Genomic DNA, 22,077 nt, shown 5'->3' with positions numbered 1-22,077 from the left:
GATGTACTGAAAATACAGCTTCATATAAAGTTGATACAGTTGTGAAAGATGAGAATATTTATCCCAAGTGTGTCATGACTGTGTTAGAGTTATTTCAGAGAACACCGAAAATTCTCTGGAAGCCAGATTTTCCCAGTACAGTAAAGCCATCCTATAATGGTGAATTTGATGGCCTCACTTTGTCACCTAGAGTTGCCTCTCAGTTATCAGTTGTTCACATTATTTTCCCTTTTAATAGGTCAGTTAGAAATTAGATCAGGAAAAGAGAAATTCCTGTAGCTCTGCCTCATACAGGTAACATCCCACTTGTACATCGATTTAAGTTAGTACAGTGTTTATACATCACAGCTGGGTCTTTAAATCAGTGGGAAGTCCAGCCAAAATCACCATCCTAAAGCCCTTTCCTATAATAGAGTTTTTCCAAGTCTTTCTGTTTCCTTAATTTTCTATGAAATTCTGAAAGGTCTTATCCAATTTGCTAGCACACCACTTAAAACAAACTACTGATGTAAGGCATACAGAGATCTGACATTGAAAGAAAAAACAAGAAAAATTGCATAATTATATCCGAAATGTTTAAGTGCATCATTCTAATAAGATCATGTAATAGGAGAAAGCATCTGTCTTTGGATCTTTAAAAACATCAGTTTACTAATGCAGAGTTATTTTCTACTTGTGGTTACCTCAAATCATCAAGAAAATTTCAGCCAATAAAAGGGGGTAGTTTTAGTAATTGGGGGAGAAATCACTGATGATTATGATGCAGACTATACCACAGCCAGCCCAGGGTGATGCAGTGTGTAGCTCATGCATATCCAGCATCTTCTGCTGCGACAGAGAATTTTTCTGAGGTCAGGGACTTTGTCTCCCACCTTACTTCTCACTGTGTGCAGCTCACCTGTTCATACTCAGCACTTTCTTGCTAGAAAGTTGATTTTTTTGTGGTTCTGTTTTCAACAGCTGAAGCGGCTACTTCCACTTCACGGTTCTCAGAACTCCTGTAATTCTAACAAGGTGCAATGTCTTACTATGCCAGACTTTTCAAAATAGGACTTTTCTGACTGTCCTTGTTTCTCAGTAGTTGACTTGCCACCTTTTGGCTTTCTGTTTGTCTCATTAGTTGTTTTTTACTTATATTCAATTTTATTAAAAAAATGTTTTAAAATATTTCCTTTTTCTCCATTTACATTAAAATTTTTATATTGAGGTACATACAATAAAATGCACAAATGTTAGTGTACAGCTTGATTTATCTTAACATGTATATGCACTCATATACCCATAAATTTTGAGAATTGATCCAGAATTCAGTGCAGCCTTGTATTGAAGTATCTCTTCCCTTCCTTTCTCTTGGACAGTATTTTGGCTGAGTTCTGAAGGGTTGTGTTGACTTTAGTTGAGAGCAAGTAGTTCCAAGTATTGGTCTAATTAGCCTTTGATTTTCAGTTGTATTTGTGATTAAATGAATGTTCATGGAGTACTTACTGTGCTCGACAGGTAGGTACTGTGAGTGTTACAGGGGTGGGTAAGACACACTCTGTGCCTTTGGGCAATGTGGGGTTCAATGCGTATTTTACCTACTGAACCTTTCTTAACAGTTTTTTAAGTGAAAAAAATCCTTTCAAATTATCAGATAAAGATGATGTAAATTTTTCCTTCTGTAATTTCTCTCATTTTGGAATCTACTGAAGAAAGTGTCTTAAGCACTCAGTTTAAAATGTTTTCCTGTAAAATGCCTAACGACTATTTCTCCTAATCAGTGTCTCGAAGAAGTAGTGAAGAGATGAAGCGAGACATCTCTGCACCCGAGGGAGCATCGCCTGCCTCCCTCATGGCGATGGGAACCACGTCACCACAGCTCTCCCTCTCCTCCTCTCCCACAGCGTCCGTGACGCCCACGACCCGAAGCCGGATAAGGTAGTCAGCAGTTAATACTGATGCACTTCATGCCTACCTTTCCTGATCTTTTGAGAGTAAATGATCAGGTTGTAAGATAGTGGCATTCGAGCACTGATTTTTTTCTTTCCTTTCTATTATTAAATGTTTTCTGATCTCTATACCCAGAATTGGGTAAGAAGGTATAGAAGGAAAAGGTAAAACAAATAAAGGGATAGTTTCTTTCCCCAAGCAACTAGTGGTTTTTTTTTTTTTGTTGTTGTTGTCATTAATCTACAATTACATGAAGAATATTATGTTTACTAGGGTCCCCCCTTCACCAAATCCCCCCCACAAACCCCATTACAGTACTGTCCATCAGCGTAGTAAGATGCTGTAGAATCACTACTTGTCTTCTGTGTGTTGCACAGCCCTCCCCGTGCCCCCCAGCCCATTATACATGCTAATTGTAATGTCCCCTTTCTTTTTCCCCACCCTTATTCCTCCCTTTCTCCCCAGTCCCTTTCCCTTTGGTAACTGTTAGTCCATTCTTAGGTTCTATGATTCTGCTGCTGTTTTGTTCCTTCAGTCTTTCTTTGTTCCTATAGTCTTTGGGTTTGAGGTGAGTCTCTTGTAGGCAGCATAGAGATGGGTCTTGCTTTTTTATCCATTCTATTACTCTGTGTCTTTTGATTGGTGCATTCAGTCCATTTACATTTAGGGTGATTACTGAAAGATATGTACTTATTGCCATTGCAGGCTTTAGATTCGTGGTTGCCAAAGGTTCAAAGGTTCTTTAGTATCTTACTGTCTAACTTAACTCACTTATTGAGCTATTTTAAACACAGTCTGGTCATTGTTTATTTTTCTCCCTTCTTAGTCCTCCTCCTCCGTTCTTTATATGTTGGTTGTTTTATTCTGTGCTCTTTTGTGCTTCCTTTAACTGCTTTTGTGGGTAGTTGATTTTATTTTTTTGCCTTTAGTTAGTATTTGGTTGGTCTGCTTTCTTTGCTGTGATTTTATTTTCTCTGGTGACATCTATTTAGCCTTAGGAGTGCTCCCATCTAGAGCAGTCCCTCTAAAATACCCTGTAGAGGTGGTTTGTGGGAGGCAAATTCCCTCAACTTTTGCTTGTCTGGGAATTGTTTAATCCCTCCTTCATATTTAAATGATATTCGTGCTGGATACAGTATTCTTGGTTCAAGGCCCTTCTCTTTCATTGCATTAAATATATCATGCCATTCTCTTCTTGCCTGTAAAGTTTCTGTTGAGAAGTCTGATGATAGCCTGATGGGTTTTCCTTTGTAGGTGACCTTTTCCCTCTCTCTAGCTGCCTTTGTCCTTGTCGTTGATCTTTGCCATTTTAATTACTATGTGTCTTGGTGTTGTCCTCCTTGGATCCTTTCTGTTGGGAGTTCTGTACACTTCTATGGTCTGATCGATTATTTCCTCCCCCAGTTTGGGGAAGTTTTCAGCAATTATTTCTTCAAATACTCTTTCTATTCCTTTTTCTCTCTTCTTCTTCTTCTGGTACCCCTATAATGCGGATATTGTTCCTTTTGGATTGGTCACACAGTTCTCTTAATATTGTTTCATTCCTGGAGATCCTTTTATCTCTCTCTGCATCAGCTTCTATGCGTTCTTGTTCTCTGGTTTCTATTCCATCAATGGCCTCTTGCATCTTATCCATTCTGCTTATAAATCCTTCCAGAGATTGTTTCATTTCTGTAATCTCCCTCCGGACGTCTGTAATCTCCCTCTGGACATCTGTAATCTCCCTCCGGACTTCATCCCTTAGCTCTTGCATCTTTCTTTCTTTGCAGCTCCATCAGCATGGTTATGAGCTTTATTTTTAATTCTTTTTCAGGTAGACTGGTTAGGTCTATCTCCTTCTCAGGGTTCGCCTCTGTGATCTTGGTCTGTATCAATTTCTTCTGCCTTTTCATGGCGATAGATTTGTGGGGAGCTGGCACGTGTGTTGGGTAAGTGAAAGTCCCTTCTTGCCAGTTTGTGGCCTTCCTCTCCTGGGAGAACAGCAGCCTCTAGCGAGTTGTGCTGGGCAGCTGCGTGTAGATGGGGCTTCTGATTCTTGCCCGGCCGCTATGGAGTTTGTCTCTGCTGTTGCTGTTGGCGTGGCCTGCCTCGGGCAGCTGCTCCGATATGGTGGAGCCGCATCAGAGGGGGAACAGGTGGGAGGCTGTTTATCTCTGTGAGGGGCCTCCGAGCTGCGCTGCAGGGGTTCAGGCACCCAGAGTTCCCCAGGATTTGCAGCTGCTGGACTAAGTGTCCCAGGATGCTTCCGTCCAGCTGTGGGGTCCCTGTCCCTTTAAGACTTCCCAAAAGCACTCACTTTTCTTTGTCCCGGGTGCGCTGGCTGTGGGGACCTGCTCACAGGTCTTACTGTCCTGTTTCCCTAGTTTCCAGCACCCCACGCACGCACTGTGTCTGTGCTCTGATCTGGACGGCTGGGGCTGGGTGTTTAGCAGTCCTGGGCTCCCTCTCCCTCCCCGCTCCGACTCCTCTCCTCCCACCCGGAGCTGGGGTGAGGGGCGCTCGGGTCCCTCCGGGCCGGGGCTTGTATTTTACCCCCTTCGCAAGGTGCTGGGTTCTCGCAGGTGTGGATGTGGTCTGGCTGTTGTCCTGTGTCTTCTGGTCTCTCTTTTAGGATTAGTTGTATTTCTTGTATTTTCAAAAATATATATGGTTTTGGGAGGAGATTTCCGCTGCTCTACTCATGCCGCCATCTTGGTTCTCTCTCTCCAAACCCCTCTTTTTATGGATGAGGTTAGGGGGCCCATACTCGCAACTACTGTTTTTTGGATGTTTTTTTGGTGTTTTTGTTTTGGTTTTGGTTTTTTAAATTAGAAAATAGTTGAATACAAAAGCTAAGTATTGTGAAATTTGAATACTGGGTGTGAGTGGAGTGTTAGGCAAGGTGTCTAGATTAATGAAATTTGGAGCTTTTGAGGGTCGCAGATGGAGAAGGCGGGCTGTCATTACAAGGTCAGTGACTTGAGTGAACACACAGAAGGATGAATAATCAAGGAGCTGGGGAGCTGTGGGTAGGTGGTAGTGTGCATGCAGAGGATGGGACAGAAGGCCTATCTCCTGGGGCAGTGGAATAAAAAATTGACTAGGTAGGGTATGACCAGGCAGTGGACCCCCTTTAAAGTCAATCTAAGTCACTTGATGTAGTAGCAGCTGTAAGTGGTGTAAATGCATTAATGTGAGAAGACGATTCAAGGACTGTTCTGTACAATTCGGGAACGCAGCTACAAGGACGTTATGTTCCTGGGACAAAGTTATCAAGTGTGCACCAGGGTGTTACCAGTGGACATGTAAGGGAGGGATGGACCCAGGAGGTTTTCAAAGGGAAAGATGATTAATTTCGGCAGCAGATTTTTAGAAAAACAATAAAAGAATAAGAGCTACCAAATATGGCTCTAATTGTTTAGACTGTGAGCTGAGAACATGATGCTACACTGATCATTGATAAAAACAATACATGAAAATGTAACAGTATATGTAATTTGTATTTCTCTTATGTCAGAGGCCATTTGAGACTAAGAATTTATAATTTAGAGGGAAAAATAGCTTAGCATGCGTCATTTTTAGGGATGAGGAAAATCTGTTGAGACATATTAAGAAGAATCGGAGGAGGAATAAGAATGGGGGTTTCAGAGCTTTAGCCATATGCTGACTTAAAGAGTTGAAATAAAATGGAATTTTTGGCCTCTCAGACTCAAATTATATGCTTACTTTTAAAAACCCTGCCTCTAGAGATCCAGCTTCTTAGAATAGTAGTCTTATTAGCAGAGCACTATTGGAGCAAGTACAAGAGGCCGGGATGAGGATGGCTCATGCTGTGCCCCAGCTGATGCAGGGAAGAACACGTCCGTGCTTGTCTTTCTGTCCTAGGTGATAGGCTGCCCGCACGTTCCTGTGGAAAGGGCACCCATTCTTCCCGGCTCCCTCACTTAGAAGTTATAAAGACCAGCAGGCACCTCTTAGTCTTAGTTTCCTCATCTTAAAATGAGGAAGGTACAAGAGACAACCCTCCAGCTCTAGGAGGCTGCCTTCTGTAGCTTCTTATTGTGTCCAGAGAGTTTACTCATCTTTGATGCTCTTAAGCTATTTTCTATAACATAAGAGGTTGATATGAACCTTTTTGCATTTCCTGACGTATCTTTACCTTTACTCTCTTTTCCTAAGTTTCGTTGGTATTACAACAACTTCTTTGAACCCTTTAAATTAGAGCAGGAATCTGGTGGGCTGGCACATGAACGTAAAAGTCTAACTGCATGTTGAGGTAGTTTTGTATTTTACTTTTGGCATTAAGATAAATAAAAATGGGTGCTATGTCATTGCACCTTGAACTTCATTGGAAAAGGTTCACTTCTAGGTGCTAAACCTAGTTCAAAGGTGTGCTTTGATTTCCTAACATACTTTGAAGGGTAAATACAGACAGAATCAATGTGTTGAAGAATATTAAACCTCTTATAACATAATAATCTCAAGGACACTTAATGGCCTAAGTTTATGGGATGTGGGGCTAGACTCTGCTTTACTTATAAAGTAATCACTTAAAAACAGACCAAGCATTTAAAGTATGCTCTTTGTCAAGAGTCAGTTATTTTATAAAGCACACTCTCCAGGTATCCTTCTGTGTTCCATTCTACTTCCAAAGTAGCTACTAAAAGGAAGGATTTGCTACTGGTGAGTCAGATTGTATGCCTCCCCTGCTTCATTACCAGGGCGATCACAAAATCATTTTCGATTCAGTTTTTTATCTGGGGCAGAGTATTTATTCTGCCTACTTTAGTGCCCTAAAGTACTCTACATATAACTTAAGAAATGAGTTATGTATAGCCACTGATACTTTTTTCCCTCAAGCATCTCTAATATGCCCATCCTATAGTTAACTGAAGTTCCTTGAGGGGCAGGGACCCTGTGTTACTTACTGTCCACTGCCTGGCACCTGCATGCTGCCTGGCACAGTAGTGCTCTATAAGGATGTACTGAATGAGTGAGTGAGTTTACAGGAAACTCCCGTTTTTCCATGCCAGGTAGAACTCGATGTGCCTACAGTCAATAAAGATGTACAAGTTAGTAGTAAACACTTTTGAGACATTACAGATGTTTTTAGAATTTATTGTCATCTATTGTCATACCTGCTTCCCCCAGTTGTAAGCACTTTGAAGGCAGGAACTATGCCTTACAATCCTTCACCTTGTATAACCTTGTCCTTTGTGTTTTTAAAAAAAGATGAAATGATTGAGGATGTGAAAAGTTGGAAACAAAAATAAGCAAAAAAAAAAAAATTAAAACATAAAGACTATGGAAGGGTAAGGTTGTGAATGGAAGGCAGCCATGACGACTTTCACATGCTGCCAGTATTAGGTTGTTTCCCCCTCGCCTGAGTACCCTGGAAGGCATCCTGTTACTGTGGATGCACACTACATGGAATCTTTGCCACTTTCCATGTGGATACAGAGAGCAGAAACCCACGACCTTAGGTGGTTTATGAGGACCCTGTAAAAATTTATAGGTAAACACAAGCAAATGAAAAGATAAATTTTGCTATTAGATGCCTTAATATGTGTACTTACCCTCTTCAAGGATGCAAATCAACACTGTTGTCTTCTTTGTGGGATTTCTGGTTTATAAATGGTTCCTTATTTTCACCTAGGGAAGAAAGGAAGGACCCACTCTCAGCATTGGCAAGAGAATATGGAGGCTCAAAGAGGAACGCCTTGCTGAAGTGGTGTCAGAAGAAAACAGAAGGCTATCAGGTAATCATACGGTTCTCTTGTCCCACATGGGCAGTTGGAAAACAATGCTGGAGTGTTGTAGCGCACCACCCGTGTCACAGGAGAAATGACGAGTACCGCACCGCATTTCAAGGAAGCAGTAAGTCTACTCCATACTGGACCGAGTGCCACTTGAATGAAATAGTTTCTTACCTTTCCAGATGAGCTCATCTTTCTGGTACCTTAAGTCCTGGTTAGATTCTCTTACTGAGGTCTCATCTGGGCTAAGAGTGAAAACATACTTGTTTTACTTTAATTATTTTCATACTGTGTTTAAGGTTTTATTTTGGCAAGTTTATTTCTCAATAGCATTTCCTCCTTCCCACCGTGCTGTCCTTGTGTCCTTACCATTTCACGTCTGCACTGTCCTGGTAACCTGCCCTTCTCTCTCCTGTCTGTCTGTCGGTCTCTCTCTCTCTCTTTTTTCTTTCAATATCTTATTCAGGTTTTATTTTAAATGATGTTAAATATGGCATTTAGAAAGGCAGTTCTAATTCTTCACAAAACAGAAACCTAAAATGTACCCATTATTAGTCTGCTAAAAAGTACAGCTTAGATTCCCAGTGTCCCCACGTATGACTTCAGTAACAGAGACTCTTCTCGGCCTGCAGCCAGTGCTCCTGATGCTGTCGTATTGTGGTACAGCTGCACAGAAGTACAACACAAGAAGGGAGTTAGAGTTCTGTATTCTTGGCCTTATCACAGCCCTCATCTTATCAAATGTATGTCATAAAGGAACTAGCTGCAACTTTTACGATCAGTTTTTTTGTGAAAGAGGAAGTGAAATAGTGGAGGAATGGACTGAGAAGATCTGCCACAAATAAGTGCCTTGTAGACAAATTTGTACATGATTCAGCCAGTGATTTTCAACTTAAAGAGCTAAGGTATTGTACCAGACTTCAATTCTCAGAAAGTCATAATAGTCAGTGAGGATTTACTAATTATCTATATATCCCCAGCTACCATTTAGATAAAGAGGAGACTAGTTGTGTTGGTGACAAAGAGTAGAAATTGGATCCCTTGTGCACTCTTGGCAGGATTGTAAAATGGTGTGGCTATTAGTGGAAAATGTATGGCACTTCCTCGAAATATTAAACAGAATTTTCATATGATCTTGGATAGATGCCCAAAAGAATTGAAAACATGGATTTAAATAGGTATTTGGACACCCAGATTCAGAGCAGCATTATTCACAGTAACTAAACCATGAAAACTACCCAAATGTCCATTGATAGGCAAATGGACAAACAAAATGTGGTATATGCAATACAGTGGAATATTATTTAGCCTTAAAAAGGAAAGAAATTCTGACTTATGCTACAGTGTGGATGAACCTTGAAGACATTACAGTAAAGGAAACAAGCCATACCACAGAAAGAGAAATACTGTATGATTCTATTTATATGAGGCACATGGAGTAATCAGATTCATAGAGACAGAAAGTAGAATGGTGGGTGCCAGGATTGGCCAAGGGCAGGGGCTAATGGAGAGTTGTTAGATGGGGCCAGAGTTTCAGTTTTGTAGGATGAAAAAGTTCTGGAGATGAACAGTGGTGATGGCTGCATAACAGTATGAATGTACTTAATGCCACTGAGCTGTACATTTAAAGATGGCTAAAATGATACATTTTATGTTAGCTATATTTTACTGCAACCAAAAAAAATGACTTAGCAAAAAAAGAAAATGACCAGGATATAACTAGATAGAAAATCAGCAAGGACAGACGTGACTGTATACTTTAGTACGCACGCACCCACACCCACTGGATCTACAGGGCTGTGCAACAACAGAGTACACATTCTCAGGTACACGTAGAGCATTACAGGATAGGCTATATGTGGGGTCAAAAAACATGTCTCAATAAATTGTAAAAGATTGAGATTATATAAAGTATCTTTTCTGATCACAATGGAATGAAATTAGAAAATTTTAACACAGGATAATGTGGAAATTAAACCATACTTCTGAATAACCAGTGGGCAAAAGAATAAGTCACAAGGATAATTAGAAAATACAGGAGAGCAAAAGTGAAAACACAGAATACCAAAATTTATGAGAGGCATAGAAAGCAGCTCTGAGAGAGAAGTTTATAGGTGTAAACACCTCCTTTTAAAAAGAAGAAAAATCTCTAACCTTCCACTTTGAGAAAGTAGAAAAAAAAGAATAAACTAAGCCAAAGGCAGTCAGATGGAAGAAAACAGTAAAGATTAGAGCAGAAATGAAAGAAATAGAAAAGACAATTGAGAAAATCAATGAAGCCAAGAGTTGGTTCTTTGAAAAGATCAACAAATGGGCAAACCTTTAGCTCAAATGACAAAGAAAAAAAAAGACTGAAATTACTAAAACCAGGAATAAAAGAAGGGGACATTCCTAATGACCTTAAGAAATAAAAAGGATTAAAAGGAAATAGTATGAACAACTGTACGCCAACAAATTGGATACCCTACAAGAAATGAACAAATTCCTAGAAATACACAAACTATCCGAATTTATTCAAGAAGAAGATCTGTATAGACCTCCAACAACAAAAAGAGATTGAGTTAGTTATAAAAAAACTTCCAACAAAGAAAAGTCCAGAACCAGGTGGTTTCACTGGTGAATGCTACCAAATATTTAAAAGAAGAATTAACATCATTCTTTCTCAGACTTTTCCAAAAATATAAGAGAGAACACTTCCTAACTTGTTCTGCAAGGGCAATATTACCCTAACAACAAAGCCAGGAAAAGATAACACAAGAAAATAATACTATGGGTCAGTCAGTATTCCTTATGCAAAAATCCTCAATGAAATACTGGTAAACAGTTTAATAGCCAATAAAGAGAACCATACACCTTGACCAAGTAGAATTTATCCAAGGAATGCAAAGTTTGTTCAACATACGATGATGAATGTAACACACATTATCAATAGAATAAAAGGGAGAACCACCTAATCACTCGGTCAACACAGAAGAGGTATTTGACAAGATTAAAAATCCATTAATGATGTAAACGCTGAACTAATTAGGAATAGAAGGGAACTTTCTCAATTTCTTAAAGGGAATCTATGAAAAACCTACAGCTGACATCATGCTTAATGATAAAAGACAAAGTTTTCCCCCTTAAGATCAGGAATCAGATATGATGTCCACTCTTAACACTTCTATTCAGGATTTTCCTGAAAGTTCTAGCTAGGGCAGTTGGGCAAAAGAAGGAAATAAAAGTTATTGAGAAGGAAGAAGTAAAACTATCTCTATTTACAGATGACATGATTCAGATCTAGAAAACTTGAAAGAACTCACATAAAAACTTCAGAGCTAAAAAATTCAGCAGAGTTGTAGGATACAAGGTCAACATACTAAATCACTTGCATTTCTATATACTAGTAATGAAAGCTCTGAAAATGAAATTAAGACAACCTATGTATTTATAATAGCATCAAAAGGAATAAGGATACTTAGAAAGAAATTTAGCCACAGGGATGTACATGGAAAACTGCAAAGCACTGCTAAGAGAGATTAAAGAAAATATAAATAAATGGAAAGATATCGCTTGGCCATGGATTGGAACTTTTGACACATGCTACAACATGAATGAACTTTGCAAATAATATGCTAAGTAGAGAAGCTAGACACAAAGCTCCAACCTGAAAATGAATACTCCAGACCTGAAGGCAGGCATAAAGAAGATCTTTTCAACCTTCCGAATGGCAAGATCATCAAATCTGATGGCTTTAAGTTTGATCTAAGACTTGAAATCTCAAGCATAACTCAGTGTTGCACCACCATGTAATTATTTTCATTACAGAATTTTTTAATTGAAATATATTTCACACAAGATACAATTCACCCATTTAAAATTTATCTTTTAATGGTTTTTTTTGGTGTATTCACAGAATTGTGCAACCATCACCACAGTCAGTTGTAGAATATTTTCATCAACCCCAAAAGAAAATCCTTGTCCATTAGCAAATCCTTGTTTTCTATAGGCAACCACTAATCCACTTTGTATCTCAAGATTTGCCTATTCCAGACATTTCATGTAACTGGAGTAACACAGTATATGGTCCTCTGTGACTGGCCATGAGTGGCCTTACTGACTCCTCACTCCTGTGAACTCCCCAGTCTCTCCTTGGCCCTAAATGCTCCCCACCCCCTTAACTCCACCCCTTCCGTCTGGAGATTGTCTGCTCCTTTAGTTGAGAGGTCAGGATCTGTGTGAGATTGGTTTTGCCCCGCTCATGCCCCTGTTCCCAGAGATGAAGGAGCCAAGGTCTCCCTTGTCTCCAGTCCAATCCAGGGCAGTGTTTTCTGTATTTCAGGACTTAACTCTTTGTGGGGGAGAGGTCTTTGCATCTGTAATTCACTTTCCCTGTGTTCCCAAACCCCACAGCTTATATCACAAGGGTATCAAGGTTGTCAGTTTGCATGTCTGTCTTCCTTTCTAGACTGTGAGCTCCTTAGAAGGGCCTGTCTTTGCCTACTCAGCATCTAGCATAAGACAGCCCGTGGCAGAGCTGTGTGTGAACCCTATATATATATTAAGTGTAATGGGATATATTAAAGGTTCATTTTTAGAACAATGGTTCTCAAATCTTTATGTTAAATCCTGTGAAGATTGTAGGGTAAGTGCAGATTCTTGGGACCTACCCCTAAAGATTTGTAATTCAGGAGATATAAAATGAGATCCTAGAATCTGCATTTTTACAAGCAGTGCAGGTGATCCAAAGACCACACTATGAGAATCACACATAGAGTAATGATTAAGAGTGTCAAGTAAGGTTTGAATGTCAACTCTGCCCCTTACCGTGTGACCCTGTGCAAATTACTTAGCCTCTGAGCCTCAGTTTCTTCTTTAGTAAAATGGAGGAGTAACTGAGGCAGTCATACACATTTTCTAGCGTATATTGCAGTTTAATAGATTTTTAAATTATTTTCTTTTACAGTATTGGGTGTTGTATCACAACCTTTAAATCTTCCTAGAGTACTAGTTGAGTAATTTCATATAATTATAAAGTACCCTCCCCTTGTGTATGGAACTTTGCCATGTATCAAGTTGATTAGAAAGTTAAATATGATAGCTAATGTAATACACAGTACCAATAGAATAAAAGGAGAAAACCACATATCAGTCAACACAGTTGATTGAGATAATTCAGACATAAAATCGATGATTTAATGTCTCTTGGTTCCTTCCCACTTAAATTCTCTGACTGCATATTTTAAGGCACGTGGTACTAAGTTAAAATAACACACAAAGTAATTCCTTAAGAACTTATATTAATATTGTAAGTTTTTTTATTTACTATACTTACAGTGCAGGAAGAAATATAATGCAAAACAGAATAGTAAACATACATAAAGAAAAACTTGTTTGTATACTAGACAGTGTTATGCTACAAACCCAGTTCCCCTCTTCCTTACTTCTTATGGACATTTCTATAATTATATATATATATATAATGTGTGGCTTGTTCATCTGGCTTTTGTTCCCTGTGAGATAGATTTCTATCCTTGCTGTTTAAAATTAGGTAAGATGCTGGTTCTTTTATTTGAAGTTCTGGGAGTTAAAATTGGATAGTCTGAAACGCATCATCTTTTTTGAGCTGAAAGATGTATCTGATAGAGCTCTTAGTTTGGCAAGAGCCATACAAGAGGTACCAGAACCCTTTCCTTATCTAGCTGTAAATATGAATTAGCATACCCATCCTTCGGAGCCAGCAGTGTGGGACCAGTCCTTTAGTCTCTGACTACTCACAGTCTGCAGGAAAGGGCAGGCTGTGACACTTGGCTTAGCTCACTAGAGCAGTAGCTGTTACGTGACACTTAGCACATACTGCTCTCTCAGGCCCCAAATGCATCATTAATGCTTGGACCATGCATGCTTTATGTCGTAGGAGCTGTCTAATCAGAGGAGATAGATTCCCTAATACCCATATCATCTTCCTTTAACTCCTCTAAGAGGCATCCTAAAATAATTGTACTAATCACTGTAATTTCATTAACCATCCATTACAAAACAAGCCCTTGTGAGTTTGCCTTTTATGTAACAAATAAATTTTTCTCTTTTAAATTATGTCCTGCCACTTACTGTTGACTGAAGTTTTAGAATACTAGAATATTACTGTTGAAAGGGCCTTGACATTCTGATTTACTTTCAGGTCCACAAATGTGGGGCTGAAACCCCCATAAGGATAAATGACTCCCTCAAGGCTATATCATGAGTTTACGGCATATTATACAAGCTAGTACTGTAAGGATTATATCATCTTTTTTTTTTTTTTATCAGTGCCTCATTTTGTACAAAATTATGTTTTAAAGTTTAATTTAAATATGGAGTTAACTCTAATAATTCTTCAGTGCTTATAAAGAGACATGATAGTCTACTGCCCTGTTCTATCACCTCTGTAATTTCTGCTTCCCAGAGGCAACTGCCTTCGGTTCTTTTACCCATTTCTTTAGGGATTAACAGTACAAGATTGATATTAGAAGAATAATCAGGTAATAGAGAAAATAATTTATACTCTCAGTATACTCTTCTTTGGTTCTAAAGTTTATTATATTTAGCAGCTTTTGTTGTAATACTGTTCCCTTGTTTTGGAAAACCCTAACCAAATACAGTCAAGGAGCCTCTAAAGGTTAATTTAAGAAAGCTTTGCTTTGGATGAAAAGTCTCATTGTTTTCTGATAAATAATAGACCTAGAAATAGATTAGTTAATCCAAAGGATAATGAAACCACTTAATCTAATACAAAATTGTTTTAACAATTGAACAAAAGCTTTTAGTATTGCATAAGATAATCATAAATAAGCATTAAGAATGCATACTTTTATTGAGGAATTTGCTCATTAGTGCTCAGGGTGAGGAAAAAAAGATTGCACATTTCTTAGTGGAGATTAGTGGAATGAGAAAAATTGATGGACTTGATTGATTTAGAAGTGATGTTTCTATGTGCTATGCATTCTACCAATTTTTCCTAATATAAAAATTAATTTATCAAATACACACTAAAGTCTATGCATTGTGTTGTGCTGGGGTTTGAAGCAGAAATCAGGAAATAAAGGTAGTTCTTACTCTTGGAAAGCTTGTGGACTAGTCCGTAAAATACACATAAGTAATTTAAAAAGATGAACTACTCTTTATAGTAGAATATCAGACCAAACTCTGCTGAGAACTACTGTTTTGTTTAAAATGCCAAAAATATATATATATATTTGAAGACACTAGGGACTAATAACCAAGATAGCAAGGACAAATTTGGAAGGAGCCAACATTGCAGAGAGAAAGAAACACATTGAGTTGAGCCCCATATTTACCCCTGCTTTTTTAAACCCTTGAGGCATTTGCCAGCTCTTGGCATGCGGCAGAGACCAAACAGAAGGTAGTGGACCAGGGCTTGTTCCATAATCACTGAGTAGGGAGACTAAAATCTGAATTCAGAGCTACTAAGGCGGCCAATATTTGAGGGCCCTAAATCCCAGGGAAAAGACAACTTCAGAGTAGTGAACTCAGCATTTGGGTTAGCTTTTGCCGTCGGGTTATTCGTCACTTCCTAAAATATGTTGAAATAGATTTGGAGAAATCAAGCAGAAAGCTCCTGCCAAAAGGATAAAAGCTTAAGCACAGCTTTAGTTCTCACAGTACTAGGGAGACAAAAATTAGACTTCAAGGCCAGCCAAAGAAGAATGACCTTGGCAAACACCCTGAGATTTCAGTAGAGACCTCAAAAGAACTATGTCTTACAAATAAAGATTGGCTGGAAGAGAGCAGCTCTAAATTCAGCATCAAAACTTTCACTGATTAGATCAAAGTGATCAGCCCTCACTTTAGTTGCCTGCCAGAAGAAATGTAAAACCTCTGGAGGGAGATGACATCATCCTGCCTCTTCCACTCTGATACACAATATCTCTCATTCCATCAGAAATACCAGACATGCCAGTAAACTTGATCAAATGACTGAAAATCAAGAGAAATAATGAGTGATAGGAAGGAACTTAAAGTATTCCAGATACTGGAACTCTTAGAGAGGCCATTAAAATAACTGATTAATATGTTAGAAAGTACGTGAAGAGATAGAGAATTGGGATCTATAAAACAGAATCAAGTAAAACACACTTTCTATGACTTGAGTCCTTTTTCAATTTATTGAAACTCATTTGTGGCTCAGAATATGGTCTATAGTTTTTTTTTTTTAATGCTGTTGGAGAAGTATTCTATAAAGTCAGTTAGATCCCATCATTGAGAATGTTCACATTTCTGTATCATTAACTATTTTCTGTCTACTCTATCAATTTTTGAACTGAGGGTATCAGAACCTCTTGACTATGGTTGTGGATTTCTGTTTCTCCGTGCAGTTCTAAACAGTGTATTTTGTTAAGGATATGTCCCCTCGAGAAATTTGTATTTGTCGTTACGAAATGACTTCCTTTTTCCCTGATAATATTCTATGCTGTGAAATCTGCTTGGTCTGGATCTGATACTAATGCAGCCACTAGCTTTCTTGTAAATACATTCAGGATGATATATATTTCTCTAGTGCATTTCTTGCAGGTAGCACATAGTTGAGTGTGACCATATTACTATTTTTTAAAGTTATTTTCCTAATGAAGATTCTAGGGATTACAACATACATCTTATTCCAGTTTACTTAATGTTTTTCTGACTTAATTTGGTAAAATACAACTTTAGTGTAAGTCCATTTCCTCTTCCTTTATGCTCCCCTTGTCATATGTATTATACTTATTTGTTATAAACCCAGTAGTACAGTGTTATAATTATTGCTTTATTCAATGTTAATGGTTTTTTTTTAATTAAATGAAGAAAAGAGATAAGAGCAATTTTAGGCGAGAGGGCCAAAGACACCTCTGTTCTTACCTGAAGTTTTCTTCCCTTTTTATGAACAATGCATCTTAATTAGTTGTTTGCCTTTGATTTCCAGAGCCCTGAAACGATTATTTTTGACACTTCTGTCCAGTTTTATATTTGTTTTTTAGGGAGAGGATTTATCGACCTCCATTCTATCACAGCTGGAAGTTTCCTAGCAAGCCTCCTCTGGCTTCTTTTTTCATGCCTCTGACCCTCTGCCACTGAGCACCAAAAAAAAAAGCATTTATCTTTCATTCTCCCAGAATTATGTGTCCCTGTGGAATAAAGAGAGTCAGTAGAGTAAGAACCAAAGGAAAAATAAAAATAGCTCAGTTCTTCACAGCTTCCTTTGGAATATTAGACTGTCTGTGGGCAAATGGGAGAAAAGGAAGTTCTCTTAGTAAATTGCATGGTGTTTATATGATATTTGCTACCTGAATAACTCAGGCACTTGGTGTTAGCTATGTTCCCTTGGGCCACTACTCATTCCAGCAGTTCAAAGGTCATGGGGTGACTGAATCCTCCATATAAAGGTAGCTTTCCTCAACTGTGAAAAGATTGGCTCCAGAGGTTTAGGTTTCTTGTGATTCCTCTTGACCATTGCATGCTGGGAGGGGCCAGGGAATAGAGAAGTGTCCTGTGCTCACAAGATTCCTCTTCCCCTTGTCTGTCCAGTGTTGAGGGTGGCATGTTATTTTTATTGATACTCCTCTCCCTTTTAAAAGAGGCCTTCAGTCTCTCTCAGGGAAACATTATGGATTGCCATTTCCTCCCATCTTTCCTTCTCTCTCCCCTTTCCACCTTCCTAACATCCTCTCTTCATGATTCAAGTTCAATTTGGATGGGGGTGTGGGGTGTGGAATGGGAAAGGTTAGAAAAGGTGAGAGTTCTGCCAGTAGATAGAGTGCAGTTAAAATAATGGATTTGGAATTAACTGCTGGTCAAAGCAAAGCTTAGTTGGTTTAATTTCCTCTTCTGTAACTGGAATCTTAGGTCAGAGGAATGTCTTCCCAAGTTAAAAAATAAAAAAGGTGTATGCAGGCAGTAGATAAGGGTTTTGATCTGAATCACATCTAGATTGAAAGTCTAAATTTTGTTATTTTATATTGTCACTTTGCATGGAAATTAAGTTTCTATACAGAAAGATCTTATTGTTTGTAAATATCACTGTGTTCCAGGGGTTAAAAATACTTGAACAAAGGGAATAAGAATGGCCCAATTTGCAGTCTGTTCTTTATGTGGAGTTACATATACTCAAAATTCTCTCCAATGAAGCATTAAAACTGCTACTGTCTAATCATTCTCTGCACTGATAACATGATGTCTTTGCCCAGAAATCTCTCAGTAGCTGGGCAAGAAGTTCACATGTCTACAAGGAGCCACCAGGGAATAGAAAGAGCTCACATCTTGGGGCTGTCCTGGGCCTGTGTCCTCTGTTGTACACAGAGGTTAGATGGTCACTTCACGGTCACAGTGGAGCAAAAGAACTGTTTCCTGTTTTCAGGGGATTCCTTTTATGCCAAACATAGCAGCTGGGAAACAAAGTTTTCCCAGAATCACAATGTACTTGGATTCTGTTTAAACATGATTTGACAGCAGCTGTTAACATCTATTTCCAGAAATGTCAGGGCTGCAATTTTTAAAATTAATTGCTTAGTACCATTACAATAAATTAGTTAATCAGTGTTTCATTGTGTGGTAGGTGACACTACTCAAGGAGCATTCTCCTCTACCCCATCTGACGCCAGTTAGATTTTCCTATACAGGTGAAAAAGTGGAGGAATTCCACATATCCCCAGTTCTTAAATGCTGATTTTTACTTTTCCCATTGTGAGCATCTTTCAGAGCTACATTCAGGACCATGCATTGGGAAAGACATTCGGTAACGGTGACCGAGCTGCCTGGCGGAGGCATGGACTGTACACAGCTGCAGCAGTCCATCAGACATGCCTGCAGTGACTTGATCAACAGAGTGGGCTTGTGGCGTCCTGGAAGGGGAGGGGCCTGCAGGGTGTTAACAGAGCCCAGGGCTCATCACCCTCCGTAACTCAGGGTGCTGCTCCTCTTACCTTCCTTCTTTCCCCTCCTCACTCCCACTGTGGAGCTTGCTCAATGTGGTGAGGTGGTTTGATTGCCAGTGCTCTTGGTTAGCTATCAGGTAATTATCTCAAGAGTTCATTTGCTTAGATAAAATTTGAAGTACTTCATCTGAATCAGCACCTGTTCCACTCTCAGAAGTTAAAGTAAGACTTGAGGCAGTCCCTAGAAATCATACAGACTGAGCTTTCACTTTACAAGTGAGGGAACTTCAATTCAGAGAGGTGGCATGCTTGCATGAGATGGTACAGTTGGTTCTCCAATGCCCAGCCCCAGGCTCTTTCTACTAAGCTATCCCGCCTCCCTAGCAGGGTCCCAGACTCTTTAGTCTGAACAGTAAGTATTTTTATTGTGAATAATGGCAAGAAATAGAAATTAGATAAGTAATATTTTTCAAGAGCTGCTTAATTATTGTTAAAAGCAGATTTGTTAAATTGTCTGAGTCAAATAATATTTGGCAGCCCTTACTTCCTTACATTAGGAGAAATTTTTTTTCTAATGCTTCATCCACTTTGGATGGGATACCAATATTACAATGTAAAGTCTACAGAGGAGTTGAAGTTTGACAGGTTAATTATGTTATATACATGATGCTCTGGCTTTTCACAAATGACTTTAGCCTGAAGCCATTCAGGAAATTTAGGGTGACCTCTGTGTTTGCGGAAGCAGGTTATTTGTGAAGATGCTCTGTTGCTGCCTCCTGAAAGATAGTAAGGAAAGGGTAATTAACCATTAGATTCTGTGTTGGGAAGGAAAGAGAAACTGGTGTCCTTTCGGAATGGGCTCTTTAGATCTAAGAGAAAGGAGGTTGGTCTGGTTATCTACTGCTGTGTAACAAACACCACCCCAAAAGTTAATGGTGTTTATTTAGCTCTTAAATCTATGGTTTGGTTAGGGCTTGGTGGGACAGCTCATCTCTGCTTAGCTTTGTCTCAGGGGCCCGCCTGCATGTGTCTGGTGGTTGATGGTGGCTGTTGCTACATCTTTCACTGGGCTGGGACTGGAAACCTACATGCAGCCTCTCCACATGGCCTGGATGGCATCATAGCATGCTGGCTGCATTCCAGGGAAAATGCCCTGAGAGAAGACCACCAAAAGCCCCCTTGCCTATTATGATCTGGTCTTGGAAATCATGCAGCCTCTCTTCTGCCACGTTCTGTTTGTCGAGGGGTCACAACAGCCAGCCCAGTTACAAGGAGAAGGGAGATAGACACCATCTCTTGCTGGACACCGCAAGGTTCTGAAGAGGGTAGAGCGCCAGAAATATTGCTGTAGCCAGCTTTGAAAAATCCAGTCTACCACAAAGAATGTTATCTCTTATTTAAGTGAGTAGAGAAGCTAATAATGTGACACTAACCTCATAGAACATTATAATGATTTTTAGAAAAAACATAGCTTCACAAATGAGAGGGAACCTGGGTAGAGTAGTGACAATCTGATGAAGAATTATCCCTTAGGTAAGCCAGGTGCACTTTTCTCTCCAGGTCTGTTTAGCACATCCCCTAGTGTCCTGGAATATTCAAAGACATGGGCCTCTCCCTTTTAGAGCTCACGCCAGAGTGCTTTCCATTAGACAGCACCGTTCATCAGTTTATTTGGACTGTATCTGGTTCTGCCATGGTTTAACCCTGTATGACATCCAGTCATAAACTCTGCAACACAGGGAATAAGTAGAGAGGTTAAAAACTGAGAGCGCCTCTGTGGTACTTATATGTGTTTGTAGCCCTGGGATTCCTTTTTAAAAAATAAAACAAAACACAAACATGTATTGAGGAAGAATTGACATAGAAGCAGCACATATTTAAAGTTTATAGTTTGGTGGCTTTTGACCTATGTATGTCCGAGAGACTGTCCCCACATGTGATAAATGAACTGGTCGATCTCCATCAAAGTTTCCTCCCGTCTCTTTGTACTCCCTTTGTCCACCTTTCCCAGCACTGCTGCCAGCCCCAGGCAGCCACTGTGTAATGTGTGCAGTTTTATAATTTTGTGTAAATGGAATCATGGCATATATAATTTGTTGCGTGTTCCAGCTTCTTTTACTTAGCATAATTTTTTTTGAGATGTGTTCATATTGTGTATATCAATAATTCATCTCTGTTGTTCTTGAGGAGTGTTCCATTTTATGGACCATCACAATTTGTTTATTCATTGAGCTGTTGGTGGCCATTTGGGTTGTTCCGGCTACTCCTTATTGTAGGTAAAGCTCCTCTGGCCATTCACGTGCAGGCATTTGTATAGACACGTGAAAAATGGATTGGCTGGATCACGTGGTGAGTATTAGTGTAACTGTGTAAGAAGCTGCCAGACTGTCTTCCAAAGTCGTGCACCATTTACATTCCCACCGGCAGTGTGCAAGCGCTCTAGCTCCTTTACATCTGCACCAAGACTGTGTGGTCAGCCTCTAGCCATTCTCTAGGGGTGTAGTCGTAGCTCACTGTGGTTTTAATCTTGGAGTTGCCTCTCAACTGCTGGTTTTGAGCATCGTTCCATGTGCTTATTTGCCATCTGTGGATCACCTTTGGTGGAGTGTCTGTGCACAACCAGAGAGGTCATTAAATGCCAGAAGGGATATAATGCGGTCTAGAGCATGACCTTTGCTCTCAAGGAACTTTGAAAAATATTTTCTGAAACATACTATTTCCAGGCCTTTTTAAATGATGCCTTTTTCTGGGCCTTTCTTATGGCTCAGATTTGCAATCATAGGAACCCATTACTGTGCTATGTAGAATCCAATTTTGAATGGCCTTTATATGTTACTGCCATTGTGTTCCTCTTTAATGGCCGCCACCCTCTCTATCTGGCTGCATCCTAATGTGTTTTATATCAAGAAACCAACAAAAAGCACGGTAACAAGCATGTATGTGAAATAAATCCAGAATAGTAGGTATGGGGTCGGGCATGAAGTGCCACACAGTGGAACTCAGTCTCCCCTCTGGGACCCTGTGACAGCACCATTTTTCCACTGGGGGTATCTGGTTATATTAGGTCCAAGTAGAATTCTACCATTTCCCTTTATCATTTATCTCACTAAAGGTAAATAAACCATTGAGTTTGGGGCTTTGGAGAGAAGTACAAATATAGGTGTGGGACCTTTTCTTAGATGTTTTGCCATTGTCCTGCCAAAACAGTACCCTATAGGTGTAAAAACTAACACACTGACCGATTTAGAAAAGCACTTAGTTCCTGCTGTGTGCAATGAAAGTTCATCCTAAGAGGAGCACACTATATTGAGCATCTCTTCCCTGAGATCATTTCCTTCCGCAGCTGCTGCAGTACCATGGCCACATCACATCCAGGGCGCCTTGTGCTTTGGCGTCCTGGATCAGACCAGATGCGTAACCTTCAATTCCTGAAGTGGGAAGTGCGGTGCCGCGGAGAGCAGCAGGCTCACAGTCTGTCCTGGCTCATGTCAGAAGGAGTTCTGAAGGGTGGGTGGGCAATTTTCTTC

At 39.6% G+C, this 22,077-nt stretch overlaps 1 protein-coding gene across 6 annotated transcripts in view; it reads left to right on the top strand.

Moving 5' to 3' along the window:
- The window catches only part of SPECC1L (sperm antigen with calponin homology and coiled-coil domains 1 like), a 129,301-nt gene that overhangs the window by 91,344 nt on the left and 15,880 nt on the right, over positions 1 to 22,077 (top strand). For all 6 annotated transcript variants that reach the window (XM_057492234.1, XM_057492233.1, XM_057492230.1 and 3 more), the window contains 2 exons: positions 1,761 to 1,917; positions 7,565 to 7,667. In XM_057492234.1, the coding sequence (XP_057348217.1) occupies positions 1,761 to 1,917; positions 7,565 to 7,667 (260 nt within the window). The remainder of the gene's footprint in view (positions 1 to 1,760; positions 1,918 to 7,564; positions 7,668 to 22,077) is intronic.

The sequence above is a fragment of the Manis pentadactyla genome, chromosome 14 (assembly GCF_030020395.1).
Source record: "Manis pentadactyla isolate mManPen7 chromosome 14, mManPen7.hap1, whole genome shotgun sequence".
NCBI classification, from domain to species: Eukaryota; Metazoa; Chordata; class Mammalia; order Pholidota; family Manidae; genus Manis; species Manis pentadactyla.
The sequence above is the reverse complement of the archived record's forward strand: the minus strand, read 5'-3'. Positions and strand labels throughout refer to the sequence as shown.